The sequence below is a fragment of the Ammodytes marinus genome (assembly GCF_949987685.1).
Source record: "Ammodytes marinus genome assembly, chromosome: 19".
Lineage (NCBI taxonomy): Eukaryota > Metazoa > Chordata > Actinopteri > Uranoscopiformes > Ammodytidae > Ammodytes > Ammodytes marinus.
This window is the reverse complement of record NC_137223.1, coordinates 12334133-12354751: the sequence shown is the minus strand read 5'-3', so window position 1 is coordinate 12354751 and position 20619 is coordinate 12334133. Positions and strand designations below refer to the sequence as shown.

Genomic DNA, 20619 nt, shown 5'->3' with positions numbered 1-20619 from the left:
ACAAACTTTTCTGGATTCCTAAAGAACCTTGATGATTTGCACGTCGGTCAGCAATATGTCACATCAACTCCCACCAGCTGCCCGTCCCTCTCTGCCATGCTGTCTAGTATACCAAGTTAATGATGGCCATTTGGAGGCAATGCGGGAGCTTCATTGTCTATCATTATTCACATGGTTTGACCTGATAATGGGAATTCAAATCACTGTCTACGCAGGTGGGTGAAGTCTGAAATGGAGGAAGAATAAACTGTGGAACCTCCAATCCAAATTCCTTAACATTTAAAGGAGACAGAGAGTTAAGTCTCCAAAGACTTACTCTGTCTTTAAATGAACATGTGAACCTTATTCTACCTCTACTCTAACCTAAACTAACTATAATTATAATCTATAACGCTTGCATGTTTTGTCAAGAGAGGTATGAGACAAAATTAGCTCACTTTGCAAGGACACCCTTATTGTAAAGGGAGTGGAGGGGAGAGGGGGTGAAAAACAAGCCATTGACAAATTGAGTTTTTTGTCTACAAAATAGCAAGACAGCAACCTTTGACCCCTTTGGAGTTTTCCAGCGCCTAAGAGGCGGGGCTCAGAAGCCCGGCGGGCTTCTCTCATTGGCCAAGGTCGTTGGGGTATTTGAGCCATGAGGGGGAACGTGATTGGAGCATGGAGCCCTTATGCAGAGAGGGCAGGATGCAGGAGAGAACTAGAGAAACCAAAACAGCATGAGACACATACGCAGGGAGGAGATGGATGGATGGAGGGAGGGAAGGAGAGACAGGGAGGAAGCTGTGTGTGTGCCACAGAAAAGCCCAGATAGCAGTGTGTCAAGAGTGCTGTCAGTCACTCATCCATCCAGCTGGCTAATTGGCTCCTTACCCTCTCTCTCCCTCTCTCTCTTTCTATCTCTCTCACTCTCTCCATCCCTCCCCTCCCTGGCTTGCCCTCTCTCTCTCTCTCTCTATCAGGCGTTGCTCCTAACTGCGCGCCGGAGGCCAAAATGCAGATGAGCTCTGCCTCGCGTCAGGGGGAGCTTCTGCTCTGCTTAATTATCCAAGTGTGTGTGTGTGTGTGTGTGTGTGTGTGTGTGTGAGAGAGAGAGAGAGAGAGAGAAAGAGAGTTAGCTTACCAGCTTACTGGCCCACACACACACACACCGTTCATGCTGCTGCTGCTGCTGTTGCTGCTGCTATGCTAAACAGCAAGGCATCCTGGGAATTGCAGTGACAGCTCATTTTGGTTTTTTCGCAGTCTATGTATGCAAGCTGCTGAGAGACAACCCTTCCCTCCTGCCTGCCTCCCCACTTTACAAACACACTGACACACACACTCACTTCTACACACACACACACACACACCTCACTCTCTGTTTCTCTGGTGCTCATGGGAACGGGTCCGGGGCCTGTCACTAACCCTACCCACCACCCTCCCCTCATCACCGCGGTGACAGGGCTTGTTGACAAACGCCAGCAGTCATCAGGGCACCATGGGAAATCTTCTGCCACCATTTTGTCAGCAGAATGACAGAAGTTGTTAATGTCTCGCCTCTCGCCCTGACACGAGACACCGGGGCTGACAGACTCTGACACGCGCCACACACACACACACACACGTACACACACACACTCCTTGAGATACACACTGCTGTATAGCTGTGCACTGACACAAATGTCATGCTCTTTTCAGACACAAACACACAGGCCCATGCACACTCACTGAAATGCTGCACACACACACACACACACACACACACACACACACCACATCCTTCACTCCCCCCATCTCACTCAACTAAAGTGTGTGTGTGTGTGTGTGTGTGTGTGTGTGTGTGTGTGTGTGTGTGTGTGTGTGTGTGTGTGTGTGTGTGTGTGTGTGTTTGTGTGCGTAAGTGAGAGACTGTGTGTTTGAGTGAATGTGTGTGTGTTTGTGTTGTCTGACATCCAGAGGTGTACGGATGTTTAGTGTGTATGACTCCGGAGTGTTAATGAGGATATGTCTATGAGTGTGTACGGCCCCTAATGAGTTGTACTCTAGTGTGTGTGTGTGTGTGAGAGAGAGAGGGAGAGAAAGAGAAAGAGAGAGAAAAAAAACCAGTCAGTGCTCTTGTTATGGATGAGGCGTATTGCGTCTGATCAATAACATTTACAATCCCGACAGGAGATGGAGCCTGGCGGACAACCCTAACTGACCGTTATGAGAACATGATGAACTACGGACAAAGCGCACGCACGCACGCACGCACGCACGCACGCACGCACACACACACACACACACACCTTCTCTGGACAGCCAATTACCGTTACCCATAATCCACTTGCTCCACACAAACAGCCTCTGCCATCCACCTGTGTACAGTTGGTGTACAACCGACAGACGTCCAGATGTATTTGTGTGTGTGTGTGTGTGCCGAGGATGCCAAAGTTCCCCTCCAGAATCCACAAAGATACACCGTCTTCACTAAGCAACACAGGCCCCAGAACAGATAGGTATAGCTTACCACATTTCACTGCACTGGCTGTTAGGGAGCTGAACTCTCTATTTAATATCTCAAGGATTGTATTGAGTCCCATACCTGCAGGGACAAACACTGGCGAATCTGTTGAAAGTGGGAAAAAGATGTGTTTATATTGTGCGTCTGAGTGTGAATGAGAATGGGCTCGGGTGTTTTCCAGAGGGTCTAAGAAGAAGCACAGCAAGCAAGATCATACCAGACAGGTTTCACTTTGCAACACGGTCTGAACGCATCAATTCAAATGTTTGTATGGTACAAAAGGCAGATTAAATACCACCCACTCCACTTGACTCTTCAATTCACATCAATGCAATACGCGTTTATTGTACTGTATTTATGTACTGTATCTGTAAAGGCTATTGTATGCAGCAGCTCACTGCCCGGATATCAATATTTACATATGTGTAAAAAGCAACACAAAATCTCTTGTTCCTTCTGAATTATTTTCCAGTTGAGTAGATTAAACAGGACATATACCGGGAGTTCAGAAGCATTATCATGTTGTGTATTATTTGTGATGGAAGGAGCGTGACTGGAAGGTGCAAGGCGAGATCCACCCGGTACAATTTCACCCAAAGGGACCCACAGGAGCAGAGTAGTTGTTGATTTAATCTCTAATTGTATGTCTGTCTACAGTAAAGCTATGACTATAATAGTCATTTATTGGTGTTACCTAAAGTAAATCAAATGTTTTGAGCACCCCCCCAGAGAGCCTCTGAACAAGAGCAAATAGGTGTTTTTCTTTTATTCATTTGAATTGTTGGAGAAAAAAAACATTGCGATCTCTAAAGCCCCCTGAAGGCATGTTCATCACAGCAAAGTCTGGCCTAACCTGTCCAGATACTAGAGCAATGAACAGTTAGCATATAGGCTAGATGATTGTGTAATATAAGTTTAGTGTAAAGCAGTAGTAATCTCTGGGTTGAAATTATGTTCGGCTCAAATCAAAGCAAAACTGATGCTGTATCTCGAAAATTATAAAACACAATGAGAATTGAATTGAAAAGAACACTTTGGAAAATGATTTATATTATTTGATAATCAATGTTTGTTTAGGTGACTCGATGTCAGGATTTGATGCATTTCTTCGTCTGAAGTCTTTGTTAAAGTGAATATTAAAGTGTTGGTTGGACTGAACAAGGAGTTTAAAGACATTAAAGACATTAGGAATTTGTAATAGGCATTTCACACAGTTTACTGATGTTTTACAGACTTAATTAAGATAAATAGATAAATCAACAACTAAAGTCAAATCATTATTTGCAGCCCTAAATCAATGCATGTCTTTTTCCTCACCATAAAGCCCTGCTTATGGATATTTTTTTAACGTAGATTATTTGTTGAATTTCACCATATTTATATTGTTTATATTGTGGTCCACATTAAATTAACTGCGAGAAATGCATAACTTGGGATGAAATCTTCCTAAACATTGAGAACAATCATCCGCTCATCTGTGCAGAACATCTGTCTGTTCTTTAAAACAACATTCTAAATTATAATTATAATATAATATATAAATTGAAAGACATCCCAGCAAACATTTAATATCAAGAGGCCTGCAACAACCTCAAAGAAGAACAAGCACTTTGTAACTTTGTTTTGTAAAGAGCTATAGAAAAAATGGTTATTACTATACAAATAAAGGTTATTATTAAATGTTGTGTCAACAAGCTTACTTTCGACTGCATGCACTGTACCTGCTGCTCACACAATGTTGCCAAATGTTGATCAAAATGTTTCTTATACAAATCTATTTCATAAACTGTGTTGCTAAAGCTGGTTTGGTTTGGTCAGTTTGACAATCAAGAAAAAGTTTTCTCTCTTTCCCAGGACATCCATCAGTCTATAGAAGCCTATCTCTCAAACGTTACAGACAGCGTTTACCTGAAGAAAAAATAAATAAATAAATAAAACAGTTTCTCAAAACTTCTCAGAGCCCTTCAGCCTATACCCTACATGGAGTCATAAAACATTTGTCTTGTCTGTGTTCCTGGTACACAGAGCTTGGCCATTTATTTGTAAGTTTAGCATAACTGTCATATGTCATTTTCTAGTCCTATACTTCTCAGACTGGATTTCTAACTAGTAGACTAACCAAACTGGTGTTAATATTATACACACAGAGCTTTGACACTTTTGCAGTATTAAAAGTTGCACCTGCTCTCTCGTTAACAATGTCAGAGCTCTGCTGTCAATTTTACAGTAGATACCAGACATTTTTAACATCACACACACCCACCTCATTCTGACAAATTGTACATTAAGTGGGCTATATGGAAGCCTGTTAAGCATCTCTCTCAAGCACGCACACACGCGCACACACACACACGAGAGAAGGAGAGATGATCTTATGTTTCAAATGATACTCAATTATCGACACTTGCGCAGTTAACTGTGCAAGTGTCAATTCAAGTTTAGTTATATTTTACTTAATTATGGGCATGACAATAAAGCGAATTTGACACAAACAAAGTGAGGAGATTGGTATACAAGCTGAACCCGATGAACATCAGACTGTTGTGTACAAATGGATTTCTGTAACAGGGATAAATGGCTTCAGGTGTAAAACATATCAGCATCATTGTAATAATATTCAAAACATCTCAATACATATTATTTGAAAATAATGGTTGCAGACTTTTGAGTCACATATGCATCTGATTTGAACATTTGCCAATGTACCCACACATCCCACCGTTGCCTTTAAGTTGTTCCATCATTGGTGATACATACTTGTATGACCTACTACTTTGTTTTTAATAATTAGGGGGAAAGGTAAACTTATAGGCTATAAGTATGCTTCAGTGCATGGGACTAGTGCACTTAAAGTTGTTCAAACAGCTCTTTAAAGGACTGTCCCAAAGTAAGATCCGGCCAACATGCAATTACTTTCCAAAAATGTCCTCAATCCTGAGGTCTACAAATCAAATTGGTTATCACAAAAATTGTTGTAGCCTACACACAAACACACGCAGCGCGCGCGGAGCAGGTGTGGTGGAGGAAGCAGCGCGAACGAGTCAAGTGCAGCTTTCAGCAGGTGCCGCCCCGCGTGAGCCGGCTAGGACGAGATGAAAGACACCGCTTGCACACACCGGTTCTCCCTCACCAACGCCTGCCCTCCTCTCCCCGCTTCCCCCGCGCGCTCGCTGAGGTAGATTTGTAGTGACAGCAGCGGGTGCATTCGCCAGTCATTCCCCATAAAAGGTTCCGTCTGATCAAAGCCCTGCAGAGGCAGGGAAGGCGGCCCGCTATGTCGACGTGTCTCCGGTGTCTCGCAGGGTTGAGGCGGGTTTTGAAGCTTTCACACACACACACACACACACACACACACATCTCTATACTGCCTCTCTCACCGCTATTTACATTCGAGCACCGTTTTGCCTCGGCAGTAAAACATTGGTTTTTATTTTATTCCCTCCGCCTGTTAGGCCCGCGTGACAGACAACGCGCGCGGTTGCATTAATCAACTCCTCCAGCTCCGAGTCAAGGATCTCTCAAACTGGAAGAATTAAATCTTTAAATACATTTTAAACGGAAGTGTCTGACTGAAGTTATGTTAACAAGCCCCCCAACCAACCTGAGTCAGGTGCGTGAGCGTGTGTGTGTGTGGAGCAGAGCGATGTTCCCCGGTGAGCGCTGAAGGGAATCACAAACACACCAAAGGCAGGAAAAATAAAGGGATGTGTTGATATAAATTTACCCGTCTGCTGTCAATTAGACAAAACACTTTGGCGGGTAGGCCTATAAAAGTTTACGCTTTTCAACAAGATGAACACCAAATAGGCCTAGGCTATAAGAAAGACACCACTGCGGCTTGGAACTTTAAAACTATAGCCAGCTACATTCCCAATTTTATCATAGCCTATTCCCGTTTTTAGAAATCGCCAGGAAGCGCAAGCATCCATCTTTACCTCCTCATTAACATCAGTCGTCTTGTCAACTGTAGACAGCATTATTCACCATCAATTAAGCATGGAGGAATCCAAAGCCAGACTTACTGCTGACACCTATGGGCATACATGCAAATGCTAAATTATTTTTTGGGAATGCAAATTTGGAAATCTGTTTAGGCTAGACACTACACACACTATCTCTCCGCAAAATGGCTGTTGTTTTTGTCATCTGCAGCACAAAGCTGTCTATATACATTGAACTTTTTTCCTTGCAATAGTTTGGAGTCCCTGCTGAATTAAACATAAGCCAACAACACTGTTTGAAGTTGTTGTCCGTGCATCAAGGCCTTCAATCAGCACGCAGTGTAATGTAGCCATGTGAAGAAATGGAGAGAAAATGACTAGTAGTTGGTTGTTATGTACACAAATAAAATGTATTAGCATGACTTCTGGAAACAAAACTGCCTAAATTCACACTTAATCTAAACCTTAATCTAATTATCTTTATTGGGGTAAAAATTATAAAATAAAATAAAAAATCTGCTTTGGCAGTTGGGACTCTTGGTCTGTCCTACAGCCGTCTAGATCCTAGGTCCCCAACGATACATTTGTACGTTTTCTCCATTCATATTCATGTACACTTCTCCTGTTATATTTGTTGATTGCTGTCTGTGTTCTCATTGACAATTTCAGTTAGGTATTTAAATTGTATTTTATGTCTAATGTATTGTATCTCCTAGCCCTCCTTCCCTTTCCCTAAATGACTTTAATCACTTGTCAGGCCGTCATGAATAAGAAATTGATCATAATTATTTTCTAGGAGAAATAAAGGTTAAATTAACCAAATTAAATTATTGGGACACTTGAGTAGGGAGTCAACATTACTGTTACTTGTAATTCCATTGCTTTCCGCTAGGACTATGCTTCTTCACAACAGATTCTATGAAGAAGGCCTATTTCAGGAGCAAAACAGGTCAATCAAAACAAGAAAACACTTCCAATGTGGTTATCACACATTTAATTCCAACAGTTCGTAAGAAAAAAAAATATTACAGCGTTTATAAACATTGATCTCACCCTCAATCCTCTTGAGTGCTTACATTTTTTTGTTTGTTGCCGTTACATTCAACTAATGTAACTGATGAATGTTAAATTTACATTCCTGGGACCCACTCACATACTGTGTATCTGACTCCTCCTCCCTGATCAAGGCAAAGCGGTGCTAGTATGTACACTCTCTGTCATCTATAGATGTTAGCATGTGTCTGAACCGCATGACCGGATTACAGACGGTGTTTCACTTTACTGGGGGTAGGCCTCGATCACCATGGCATGACCCTGGAAAACACAACAGTACCAGCTTGTCAGGAAATAAAATGGATATATTATTTTAAGCAAGTTATAAAGAATAAGTACAGAATAGTTTAAGTTCTCACAAAGCTCCCATCTTTTTTTTTTAAAGAAAATCTCAACCTGGAATAAATATTTTCCGAGTACTTTCCATGATACGACAAAATACTATAAAATACTGTTCATTTCATGGGGTGCACACCATAAAAAAAAACAGGACTTAAAACTGTAGTCAGCGATTCTGAAGAATGATTGTTGTCAAAATAACTTTTAGTTTAGTCAAAATAAGTGGATATCTCCTCACTAACAGATTAAAATGAACATATCAGTCATGGCTTGTGTGACTCTGCTGTTTTAATTACCAGTCCTCCGGCAGCACAAGCAGCCACCAGTCCGTACTGTCCTCCCTCCTTCTTCAGCCTGTGTGCTACCGTGGTTACCAGCCTGCAGCCGGTGGCTCCGAACGGATGGCCCAGAGACAGAGAGCCTCCCCACAGGTTGAACTTCTCCATGGGAGGAGCTCCCACCTACACACACAAGAGACATTCAGAATAAATGAATAACCACAAGAAGAGAGGTGGGAGATATGACCAGAAACTGACTGCTACGCTTTAAATGTTCCTTATTTACGCTGCTCAGTTAAAAATAAAAAAGGGAGGCACAGACAGAGGGGCAAGGCACTTCACTGTATTTCCCCTAACACTTACTATGCATTTATCCATTGATGTTAATTCAAGGAATAATTTGATTGGTATTTAGGTGCTTTATATTAATCTGCACTTTTTAAACATTATGTAGATAAACTTGAGCAAAAACATCTAATTTCTAACTCGTGTTCACTGAATGCAGCATGAAATCAAACCAAATCCAGGTCTAAAACCAGTTTGGCTTACATTTACAACCAATACCGAATGCTGACATAAAGTTATCATTATATGACTACGTATTGTCAAAAAAATAAATACTCTGTACACAATGTACAGCTGCACTGTATATAGATCCATCTGACCAGCAGCTACTGTATGTTGTTTACCTTCGATTTCCTGCCCAAGTATGTCTGGCCGAACCAATCAGAGTCCAGCGCCTTCAGATTTGCCATGATCTGGCCCTGGAAAAAACACACACAAATATATTCAGACACATGGTTACCAGAGGCGTCGCTAGGCTGTTTTATTCGGGGCTAAAGCCCCGGATCTAATTTGATTAGCCCCAAATCATTTTTTTTTTTAAAAATCAAAATCGAATTTCCGACGGTCCTTGAACGCCCCTCATTTACCGCACCAGAACAGACTAGAGCAACAAGTGCGTAAGTACACTTCAGCAGCCAGTCAGTCTCTCAGTGTTTACAACAGGTGAGTAGTGAGCACAAGCCCTAGATTTCACAATGTCTTTATTATATGTCAGTAATTCAAATGTCTGTAAACGTTTTGAAAACCTTACTTATGGTAAGTGTACTTGTACTTTGTCTGCGGCTAGAATGCTCTAGCTAGCTAACGTTAGTGACTGTATTAGTGTGATGGTACCAGAGGCATTAACCCTGCTACTATATCTATTTTTTTCGTCTGTAGTCTACATGACCGCTTTGTACATGAAAGTTTATGACAATAATATGAAGATATGATATGAAATTAAAAGAATAACAGTTAATATTTATGTTAATACATGATTCTCATGTCAACAGGGAATGAGACCGGCAGAAGTGTACTGACTCATTTATGTTTGTTAACAGAGAATTATAACATTATCTGCTGTAGAGTCCCAACCCCCTGGGACCTGCAACAATTGTTTATTTGGGATAAAATAGCATTAAAAAAACTGCCGCACGCGCGGCAGTTTTTCGCGCGCATTTTCGCTACGCGCGCGCATCAACGTGACTGGCCTGGGCTAAGCCCCGGATCTTTCAAAAACCTAGAAACTCCCATAGATACCAGACTGAAACAAATTGATTTATACTCAATATTCAAATGTGCAGAATATGAAGTCGACCAGTCAAGTCTTACGCAGACATTGATATCTGGGAATAACCCAAGTCACACTTAGATTCAAGGCAGACATAGAAATTGAGGGATTCTAGTTTAAATCATTTGATCAGAAATTCTCCTCTGTAACTTTAAAAAAAAAATCTTGACAGGATATTAAATCGATTCATGCGTTACTACTACACAAGCTCTCACTGTTTTTTCTCTCCCCACATGTGTTGTGTTAACTTACTGCGAATGCCTCGTGGAACTCAAAGACGTCGATGTCATCCATGGTCAAACCAGCCCGTTCCAGGACCTTAGGTGTACCGTACGTTGGCCTGGAAGGGTTAAACAGAGCACAGTGTGAAGCAAGAAATACAGGAACCTTTTCTTTACATACTGACACAAATGTACAGGTTAAACAGGAACAATGTGAGCTAGAATAGTTCCATCCCACATGGTATATAAAATAATCCTACATTTTAAATCTGACTCTGCACAACAATTAACACTACATTTTAAATCTGAATCTGCACAACAATTAACACTGCAAACAAATCAATTGTGTAGCTAATCTTTGACATATCCAAGAATGTCCCCCAACATTTATTATATGGAAAATAACACATTTTCTGTGTTTTTTTTCATAAAGAACTGTTGAGAATTCATGTAAACAAACTACAGGGTTAAAATTTATAAATATTTTTCAGTTTTGAACAAGACTGATATTCATTAAAATATTTAACCTTAAAAAAAAAAAAAGTGTGGATTTTTTTTATATAGGCCTAGTTTATAATAACTTTATAGCAGTTTTTGGAAGTGGTTAATTTTCATTTTCAACTTGAAGATAAAATGACGTAAAGCACTCACCCCAAAAGCAGCTGATCTTTGGGGTCTTGAGACACGTAGACAAAGTCTCTGTCAGAATAAAACAATATTACAGGATTAATATCTTAACTGACACAGCATATTTGGAGAAAATTGAGTCTGCTCTACCAAACGTAGTGAAATGAAGTACCTGAGGTAAGCTTTGGGCTTGTAACCCATCGCCAGAGCTTTCTCTTCAGACATGATGAGCACAGCAGAGGCACCGTCAGTCTGAGGACATACACACACACACACAAAGTTAAACAGGGCAGTTTGCAACAATAGCCCCTTTTACACAGAGATTGCGGCATATTGACAGAACAACATCACTCCAAAATGCCGGCTTTGCTTGCTTCTGTGTTATTTACACAGAACCAAGCAACGCCGGCCTGCTGGCGCATCAGTAGCTCCTTTTACACAGCGTTCCGGAATGAAAGAGGTGCTTGTAAACAGCGTCAGGTGTGACGTAAACATTTAGCGCCGCGCCGGTCAGCTGCTTTACAACAACAACACTGGCCGGTGAATTGAGAGCAGAATTGCTGGAGCTTGCAGTAAGAGGGCCGTATTTTACTGTCCCCACGATGTGCCAGTGTGACAGGTTGGTTGTGAGCGAGTCTCTTTGTGAGGGCAGAGATCTGCCAATCAGACATAAACATACACACAGTGTGTGAAGTCACGTTACTGTAGGCAAAAATAAAGTGTGGATATACGCTCAGACTTAGGACAATAATAGCGACGGCGATCCAGTCGCCGCCACTACTCGTTCAGAAAACAATGGAATACCTTTTCAACATGACTTTGCATGTATCAGGAGAGCAGGGAACACAGGAGTCATGGTTAATGTCCGACAGGAATCCAGTCAAGACGACGTGAGTACGTTTGGCCGCATATTGACAGTTAGACAGTAACTTCAGGCTGCAGCCCGCAATGTAAATGTTCCGCAGTAATTTTCTTCGTGAATTGTGTTATTTATGTTGGGGGATAATGCTTTGTTAGCTAGATGGAGCTCTTGTTAAACATATTGGCCGATTAGAATTATTATTTGTAGAGTGTGCGAGTCTTGAGTTGCGTTAGCAAAACAGTAGCTCTGTGGCTAACAGCTGAGCCGGAGCCTTCAGTCAGCTGAAGCAGACAGTCTAGTGGGGCGAGCAGACTATTCCCCCGTTACTAGGTCGTATCTTTGGTCGTTCCTATTTACTGGCGTACTGAACTACGTTTTAGTTACATAAGAACCTAGTGGACTGCAAAATGAAGCGCGGGGGTTTGGATTGAGCAACGGACCTTATGATCAACTAGATTATACGCCGTTCCTTTTATTTGGTGATTTTTACGGGACATCAGGCCGCCGTGATTAATGTTAAACACACGTCCTTCAACTGCTAACATGGTCGCATGTTTAGAACGTAGACTATGGAACGTCAAACGCCCCCCTGTTCCGCAACAACAAGCTGGAGCATTTAAACAGAGAGGCGGAACTGATTGTGTCGGGAATCTTACTACCCCCCCGAGGTAGTAAAATTCCCGGAACAATCTCTCGCACCTTTCTTCCCTCGTTCCGCAACTGTCGCATTTAAACAGCAGGGCGGAGGGCCGAAAGGCCGGCATATTCCCGGCTTTCACTGGCTGTGTAAAAGGGGCTAATGTTTCCACTTGTGAGACAGACACAGGAGCAATACTATTTGTTTCATAAGTGGAACAAAAAAGCATGTATCAGATAATGGAATACATCAAATGAATTAATTCTAAAAGAAATGGAAAAAGCCAAAGTTTTTGGACTTGAAAGACTTCCATCTTTTGCTTCAGGTAAATTTGAATCTTCCATTTTTGAACCCTGAGGTGTGTGTGTGGTTTGTTTAACACACAGAGACATACTCATGTCTATGCTGGAGGGAGGGTGTGTGTGTGTGTGTGTGTGTGTGTGTGTGTGTGTGTTGCGTGGTGTGGTGTGGTGTGTTGTGTGTACCAAGAAGGAGGAGTTGGCGGCAGTGACTGTGCCGTGGGGTTTAATGAAGGCGGCCTTTAGTTTGGAAAGTTTCTCCATGGAGGATGGGCGGATGCCATTGTCCTTGGAAACAATATCACGGCCTGGAAAAAAAGACCAAAATAAAATATCTTAATATATCTAAATGTTGTTGCCTGAGAGAGCGCATCTAGGAGAAGCTGATGTCAAAGGAGCTGATGGCTATTTTTCTAAATCATTAAAATCTAGTAGAATATAAAATAATTAAGTTATTTATCTGAATATATCTTAGAAAATGTTCATACACCCAAAAGTTACAGAGAAGCTGAAACCATGGTCTGTGGAATAAAAAATTTAAAAAGTCTTATCGATTAACTGTTAGAGCTCTACACAAAACATTTAACACTTATTAATACATGGTTCAAATCACATTCCAGCACCCTTTTAAACTGGGCTACATTTCAGTTAATAGTAAAGGGAGGAGAAGCGTTTTTTTTACCTGGCACTTTAAATGAGATGACGTCCTCCAGCAGACCGGCGTCCTGAGCCTCCTTGGCCAGAGTGTGTGAGCGCAGAGCAAACTCATCCTGCTCCAGTCTGGTGACCCCGAAGGCAGCAGCTAGACGGTCAGCACTGTGGCCCATTGTCTCTGCTGTGGAGAACTCAGCCACCGCTGGAAGCTACACAATTGGGAGATTTTAAAGGCATAGTTCAGTATTTTTGAAGTGGGGTTGTATTGGGTACCATGAGGACATCGCTGTAGCAGAAGTCAGCATTGTACTGTTGCAGAGAAGGCCAGCCGAAAAACGGTTCATCACCACATATATGTAGTGCTTACCTACAAAAATGTATATCCGTTCAATTGTATGGTACATTTGGTTTTGCTGATGCGCTGCACTGAACCGGCACGAGCTGGCATAGTAACACATGGTCGACCTACGCTCGAAAAAAAAGTGCAAAAGTGGGGGGGATGTAGCACAGTGGGTAGGGTGGTCGACCCACAACTGCAGGGTCGGTGGTTCGGTCCCCCGTCTCCCCGCTACATGTCCAAGTGTCCCCGGGCAAGACACTGAACCCTAAATTGCTCCCGATAGTTAGCTTGCACCCTGCGTTGTAGCTGCTGCTATCAGTGTATGAATGTGTGCTCCAGTTGTAAGTCGCTTTGGATAAAAGTGTCTGCTAAAATGAAATCTAATGTCATGTAATGTGCTGTTGATCTGGTGCAGTGCAGCAAATCAACAGCAGTGAATAACTCCTACATTTAGCATATACAATTAAATGTATCTTAAAAATTAAAGCGAACAAATTATAATTCTGCTGGCCCCCTCTGCAACAGTAAAATGCTAACTTCTGCTACAGCAACATCTCCCCTAAAGTCCTTATAATGACTGCACTTATCTCCATCTCAATAAGGTAACACACTTAACTACGCATAGGTACCTCTGTAAACCCACTACAAAAATACTGAACTATCATTTCAGATGAATATTAACCTCTGGGGCGAGGTGAGCCATGCGGATGCCTCCTATCAGACTGAGCCTCTGTCCCAGGGTCTTGGCCTTGTTGAGGGCCAGCATGGTCTTCCTCATCTTACGGCTGTGACGGATGGGAACGTCAGACATGAACTCCACTCCTCCTGCCACGATAGAGTCACACTGGCCCGCAGCTATCAGACCCGCGCCTGGACAGAGAAATAAAACAGTTATTTTATTTATTTTCATTTTTTTTACACATCTGCTTAGAACCCCGAGTACTTCATTTCCCTCCATATGTAATGATAATGATTGCAGAGAATACACAGTGCATGTTGTATGGAAAATGCTTGGTGTAGAGATTTCTTTTCCCCCAGACATACCTGTGGTCATTGCCTGGTTGGAAGAGATGCAGGCCATGGTGACAGTGTGAGATGGGATCTTGTCAGAGAAGCCTGCACCCAAGGCTGCCTGAAATAACAGCAAATACAGAAGCTCAGAAATGCACATTTGGTTAATATTATGTCTCAGCATGCAGTTCTAGTGCTTATGAACAAGGCTTAAAGGTGGAGTCAGCGATTATGGAGAATGTTTGTAGTAAAAGTCATGTTTTGTCAAAATCAGTGAATATCTCGCCACACTCCGTTACCTGTTCATACTGTGTGTGCGTGCCCTGACAAAATCTGTGGTTAATACACAGCCCAGACTGTAATCTTGCATATACAATTGGGCCCACCGTAGCTAGCAATATGCCTGTTTACATAGCCCAGGCAGTGTATCAACACTGGATTTATTTTCACACCATACACAGTACGGACAGGTAGCGGATCGTGAGGAGATATAAACGGATTTTGACAAAAACTGATTTTGCCGACAAGCATTCTCCAGAATCGCTGTGCACATTTAAAGACAGTCCATGAAACATTTGCAAAGCTGAAGATTCGACAACCATTTTGTGAGTGTACGTATGTGTGTGATTAGTACCTCTCTGGCTACGTTGCTGGTTTTGACCTCCTGAATGACTGTCCCATAGATGATGTAGTCCACAGCATCTTTGGGCAAACCCGTCTTGCTCAGCAGACCCCTAGGGGAAATCCAAATGGAATATTGTAAAATCACAGTAGTAGCACCAAAAAAGTTTATATTTTTTTCACAAAGATTCTACGAGTTGGAGAAACAGGATTGTGTCAGGAGAGAACAGAGGTAGAAAAAAAAGGCCCCTGAATGAATTTATCACATGGGACAAAAAGTAAAGTCTTGTTTTCAACACCACCAAAACAGCTCTGTCAGATAGTTGCTCCAATGTTCCTCCAGCTGTCCTGCTGTCTAAACACATGTTTATAAAGCCCAGACATTAAAGCTGAAGGTCACCAATAATTCATGGTTCAGTAGTAACAGTGACCTGTCTGTGTGTGTGTGTGTGTGTGTGTGTGTGTGTGTGTGTGTGTGTGTGTGTGTGTGTGTGCATGTGTGCGAGTTAAACTTTAAAAGGTTATTGAAAAAATATATATATATGTTTTCCCTGGGCAGTTCATCACAGCAGCTTTACACTATATTTGACATATTTACCTTTATGGTGTAAATAAAAAGTTTTTTTTAGCGTAATATGACAGTGTCAACAAAAAGCACAACCCAAGAACAGACTTACTGGAGAGCTGCTCTGGCCAAGTCGTGGGGCATTAAGTCTGCATATCTGAAAACACAAATAACAAAGGTTTTTACTTTCAAGGGAGGCTTATTTCTTTGTAAGACATATCTCACAATAAGCTATCAATGACAGCTTAACATTTTAAATGGCAAATGTATTCATTTCACTCTTCTGTTCATCTCCAGAATCTTCAATATTCTCATGAAAGAAGCATTAAAAGTTATGTTGAGACGTACGTGGTTCCAGACAGCAGGAAAGGTGTCCGCACTCCCTCCACCAGCACTATGTTCTTCACACCGGGCCGAGCCAGGGTCTTCTTACTCTTTGTCTGAACTGAAACAGGAGGACAGTTACAGGTCAATACAGTCCAATGGTAGTGACATGACTTGAGTACACTCTCAAGATCATGCCGTCTTAACATTCACTTTCCCCAGTGGGAAGATAAATAAAGGAAAATAAAAAGAAGGCATTCGGATCACATTTATAATTAAAATAGTGCGATCTACACAAGGTTATAACTTTGGATTGTATGTGACTGAATGGAAGGATTGACTTACCCTGTGCCTGAAGCTGGCCTGTCGTACTGAGAGAGCGTGCCCCTGAGACACACAGAGAAAACATATTCCTTATCAACCTCAATTGAATCATTTGAAATACTTTCCTTCGCACAAACATCTTAAATGATTAGCGGTATACACACACAGCAGCAGCAGTTATTACCAAATGGAAAGGCTAAATGAACTACAGTGACCAAAGATCAAGGTCAAGGATAGGTTGAGCTATAGTGTATTTACTTCCTTAAATAGATAAAACACCCAAATTAGGCCGTTAGGGGTGTGGGGTCTCTACCCCAACAAAAGACCAATGCTATGAGTGTCACATTGAAACAGTTTGCTGTACTTTTTCCTTCATAATGGGGGATACCAATAAACAAACAAATAATAACATGCATACATCTTACCAAAGCGTAGCGCCCAGGAAGGGCTGACTGGGGAGCTCCGCATCGTGTGTAGCAACATGGAAGCCATTGTGTTCTAAAGAGAAAGAAACTGTAGATGTTACTGCAAACTTATAACCAGGGTTCTGATGAAAAACTTCATATCTACTTTTTTAACTACGTTTTGTTGCAACAGTAACACCGTCATTTTTCTAAAGCAGAAAATCAGATTTCTACTTATTTTCGTTGGGTGTCAGACAACAAACTCCTTGAAAGTGTGAACGTAGCTAGCATAAACTCTGATTCTTCAATTGGACAGCACACTACCAGCCGATGCAATAATTAGAACTCCCCATTCATATTGATGAGGGTAGGTAGGCTAAATCAGAAAGGTTTATTGTCAAGTAAGTTCCCACATACAAAGAATTTGCCTTGGTATATTGGTGCACAGTAATAAACAAAGTCCAGAAATAATGGAATGCTACTACAATCCCATACAGAGTAATGCTTACTGTATTGTTATCACGTGACAGACACTACTTAGACTAGACTCAGTTAATACTCTGATCTCCTTTGTAGGTAAAGGGTCAACAGTGATATGCAGCTGTCACTGTCTGAATGCCACCAGACGTACATATTATGTGTTTCTTTTAATGTGGTAATGTAAATATGGTTGATACGCTTAAGGCTAATACAATTTCAGACTTTTTTAATGCCACTTGGAATACAATTGAAGACTTGTTTGACAGAAAAAATCTGTTGAGAAATATCAATTAACTAAGGTTTGGGGCAATTTTACCAAATGTTTATTGTACCATTAAACATGACTTTTTGTCCAGTGAAAAAGTTAGATTAACATACATTTTTCTTTAAATATTTAATTACTAATTTGTCTTTAATTTTATTTAAAAAAAATACATCATAATAATAATATAAGGTGTAACTTTGTCTTTAATGTCACAATGTGATTTCAGATCATGCCATTCTGAGCTGTGTGACATTTAATGAGACAGACTTTTGTAAATCTTTTTTTTTTAAATAATAATTTACTGCCAATTATTTTGAAGTTTTGAAACATAAATCAGTAAAATCCTTTTTCCCCTTTCATATAATTTTTATATAAATTGCAATACCAATAAAGGCCTTATTTTCTAAGATAAATTAATGAATTGCTTTTGAATGCTCTTGAAAGGTTAATTGTAGACATTTAAATAACAAGCAAGGCCTTGTTCATAGATTTCCTATTTTTAAATATCTGCATTTCACATGGATTACAGGCCGCATTTGCAGCCTATAATCAAACCTGCCTGGGTTTTAATGGCATCAAACCTGCATGGTTTTGAGATATATTAAGTCATATTTCAAGACTTATGTTCAATTGTCTATAATTGGTCAGTGTCATGTTAAAATAGAGAATTTTTGAACGGAGTCTGGTTTGTCTTGTTGCATAGTTTCTTTCTACAGTTTAAGGTAAATTAGATTTAAGACTGTAGGGATCCTGGTAACCTTACCTTGTTTAGACATAACCTACTAGCCTTACAACTTCCGCGATTCATTATGACCTCACTTATACTGATTTAAATGATACTGCATGTGCATATTGATTCATAAATGTATTGAAAGTGAGATTATATGACTTATCATTGACGGGTCACACAGCCCAACCCCCTCAACACTGGCTCTGACCCTTCACCTAGATTCCTCTCCCGGAGAATGACAAGCACTGAAATACTGAATCACGGGACTCGAACAAGCTCAAAACTGTTCACAGGTCGACTAAGTAAATGGAACATTTAAGTTACCCCAAAAAAAACATAATAATCTATAATCAATCATTCTAATCAGCCAAAACCGTGTAGCTTGAAACTCGATGCGAGCTAGTGAAGCTACGTGTGGCTACACATTTTCATTCATTCGTGACGTGTTTTTCTGTGTCAGTGATGAATACACACATTGGTAGAGTTCATACGTGCACATATTTCCTTCTTTCTAGCTTTATTATAGATAGAAGAGTTGAAACTCACCTGAGCGTGTGTTATTTCTGTGCCGACTCCGCTCCCCTGTCAGACTGAGAGCAGCGCTACTGGACTACGCTTTCAAGGACCCGACAGTGTGTCAGCTGACCTCAATAACGCCTGAAGAAATTATACAGGCAACCTATTAATAGCTGCATGCCTGCTCGTGTTTAAGAGTTATTTTTGTCATTAACTATGATACAACTGTTATTAAATATTCTCATTTTCAAATAAAAGATTTCAGTTATGATATGAAAACATTTTAAGCTTCGGCAATATTTCACCGGTCCTTATCTGTTTGCCTTTCTCTCTCGCTCTTGCACTCTCGCGCCCCTAGTGGTCACAGTTTCAGATGGCAGTATCTCGTGCATCCGACAGGTGTCGTACAATTTAATTAAAAAAATGTTTTTTTATCCGTAGCAATGTGTAAATATGTACATTTCATGCAACCAAATGGGCTAATCAAATTTTTTTCACATGATGGGGGCATGTCATTTAGGCTACTTGGTGATTGCAATACTATAGGCTATTTATCTCATGATATATCTTTATTTTCAGAAGCTACTGTAATAAGACTGGGCTATAAGCATATTTAAATTGAATTTAATCAAATATTAAATGATCACTTTTGCATTTAGCCTATCCTTACGAAACTGAATAATCTTACCTGCTTTGTGTTCTAGATTATGACAAATCCAGTGCTTTTTTGTGGGCAGGTTAGTTTTTCTACATGTCAACAAGTGTTAGACAATTTACACCTAATTATATAGAGACTTGATTTGATTCATGATGGTTTTATTTGACACATTTAACTTCACCCACTCCTTTTTAAATGTTGAAACGCATCTAGCCTAAAGGGGCAATATAACCAATAAAATGTGCTTTTGTACTTGTCAAACAGTGATTGCAGCTCCTGCTGTGTTATTGATATGTTATTTAAACCTCAAAAGGATTTGATTCATGAGGGTTTTATTGGACAGATTATAGCCTACCCAGTCCATTTAACCCTTTCAAAAACCTTTAAAGGGCCAGTACAACCCATTTAAGTGCACTACTGCATTTGCCAAAATTTAATGCAGGCTCCCACTTGAGCAGTGTCCTTGAGCAAGGACACCGCTCAAGTGTATGTGCTATTTATGCTAATATTCTTCAGGGGATAAAGTTAAAATAGTAGTCATTTGCATATTTGCAACAGTGATAGGTGATAGCCCTCCGTCTGACGGCCTGTCATCTTTTACTTTTTTTTTTTTTTTACTATTCACTCCATCAAGTTTCAACACACGCCAGCTACAAGCTCAAGGATGATGTGGCAGTTATATCAATGATCCAACAACGACATGGTGTGTGTGTGTGTGTATGGAAAAGAGTATGTGACAGTACATGTCAGAGATATTATGTTTTTGACAGTCTTGACTGCCTGTCTCTGGCTAACGGATGTGACATGATTAATCAGTGTGTGTGTGTGTGTGTGTGTGTGTGTGTGTGTGTGTGTGTGTGTGTGTGTGTGTGTGACAGGACGAGAAAGATTAGGTGTGGAAAATGCTGCATCTGTGTATTTAAAGTTGACCACTAAGTCCAGAAACGTTCCTATGGGGAGTGTGGGGAGGAGGGGGGAGGGGGCGGGGGAGATAGCTGCCAGGAGCAGGCGGCACTCAAAGACTTTCTAAATGGTAAACATACACACACTCATATTAATCAGTTAGGCACTTGATGACTTCAAAGCACTGTCTTCTGCTAGTGGCTACTGACACTAGAGTTTATTAAGGTCAAGTCTGCCCACTGTTTCCTCCTAGAGAGAGGAGGGAATACTAGCACAGGGAGATCTTGGAGGCCATGCTTTTTGAATAACAGATTGTCCACTGCTCGTACATTTCTGACTGCTAGGTGATTGTACCATTTTGGCCGGCTGCCAATGACAATTTTCATCCCAAACATAATTCATAAATCTTTTCCTAAGTCCAGCTCCCCAAATAGCACAAAGGAAATCAAAAGGATAACTTCATTTTC

At 40.9% G+C, this 20619-nt stretch overlaps 1 protein-coding gene across 1 annotated transcript; it reads right to left on the bottom strand.

Moving 5' to 3' along the window:
* Nucleotides 1–7403: 7403 nt before the first annotated feature.
* On the bottom strand, nt 7404–18701 carry hadhb (hydroxyacyl-CoA dehydrogenase trifunctional multienzyme complex subunit beta). The gene is made up of 16 exons (XM_080047925.1): nt 18622–18701; nt 16622–16694; nt 16218–16259; nt 15897–15993; nt 15661–15705; nt 14997–15096; nt 14396–14483; nt 14034–14221; nt 13040–13220; nt 12544–12665; nt 10732–10811; nt 10584–10631; nt 9964–10051; nt 8786–8860; nt 8115–8279; nt 7404–7740 (listed from the first exon to the last, which is right to left on the bottom strand). The coding sequence occupies exons 2-16, from the start codon at nt 16686–16688 to the stop codon at nt 7705–7707; spliced, it is 1422 nt and encodes a 473-aa protein (XP_079904051.1). The 5' UTR covers nt 16689–16694; nt 18622–18701; the 3' UTR covers nt 7404–7704.
* Nucleotides 18702–20619: the final 1918 nt, after the last annotated feature.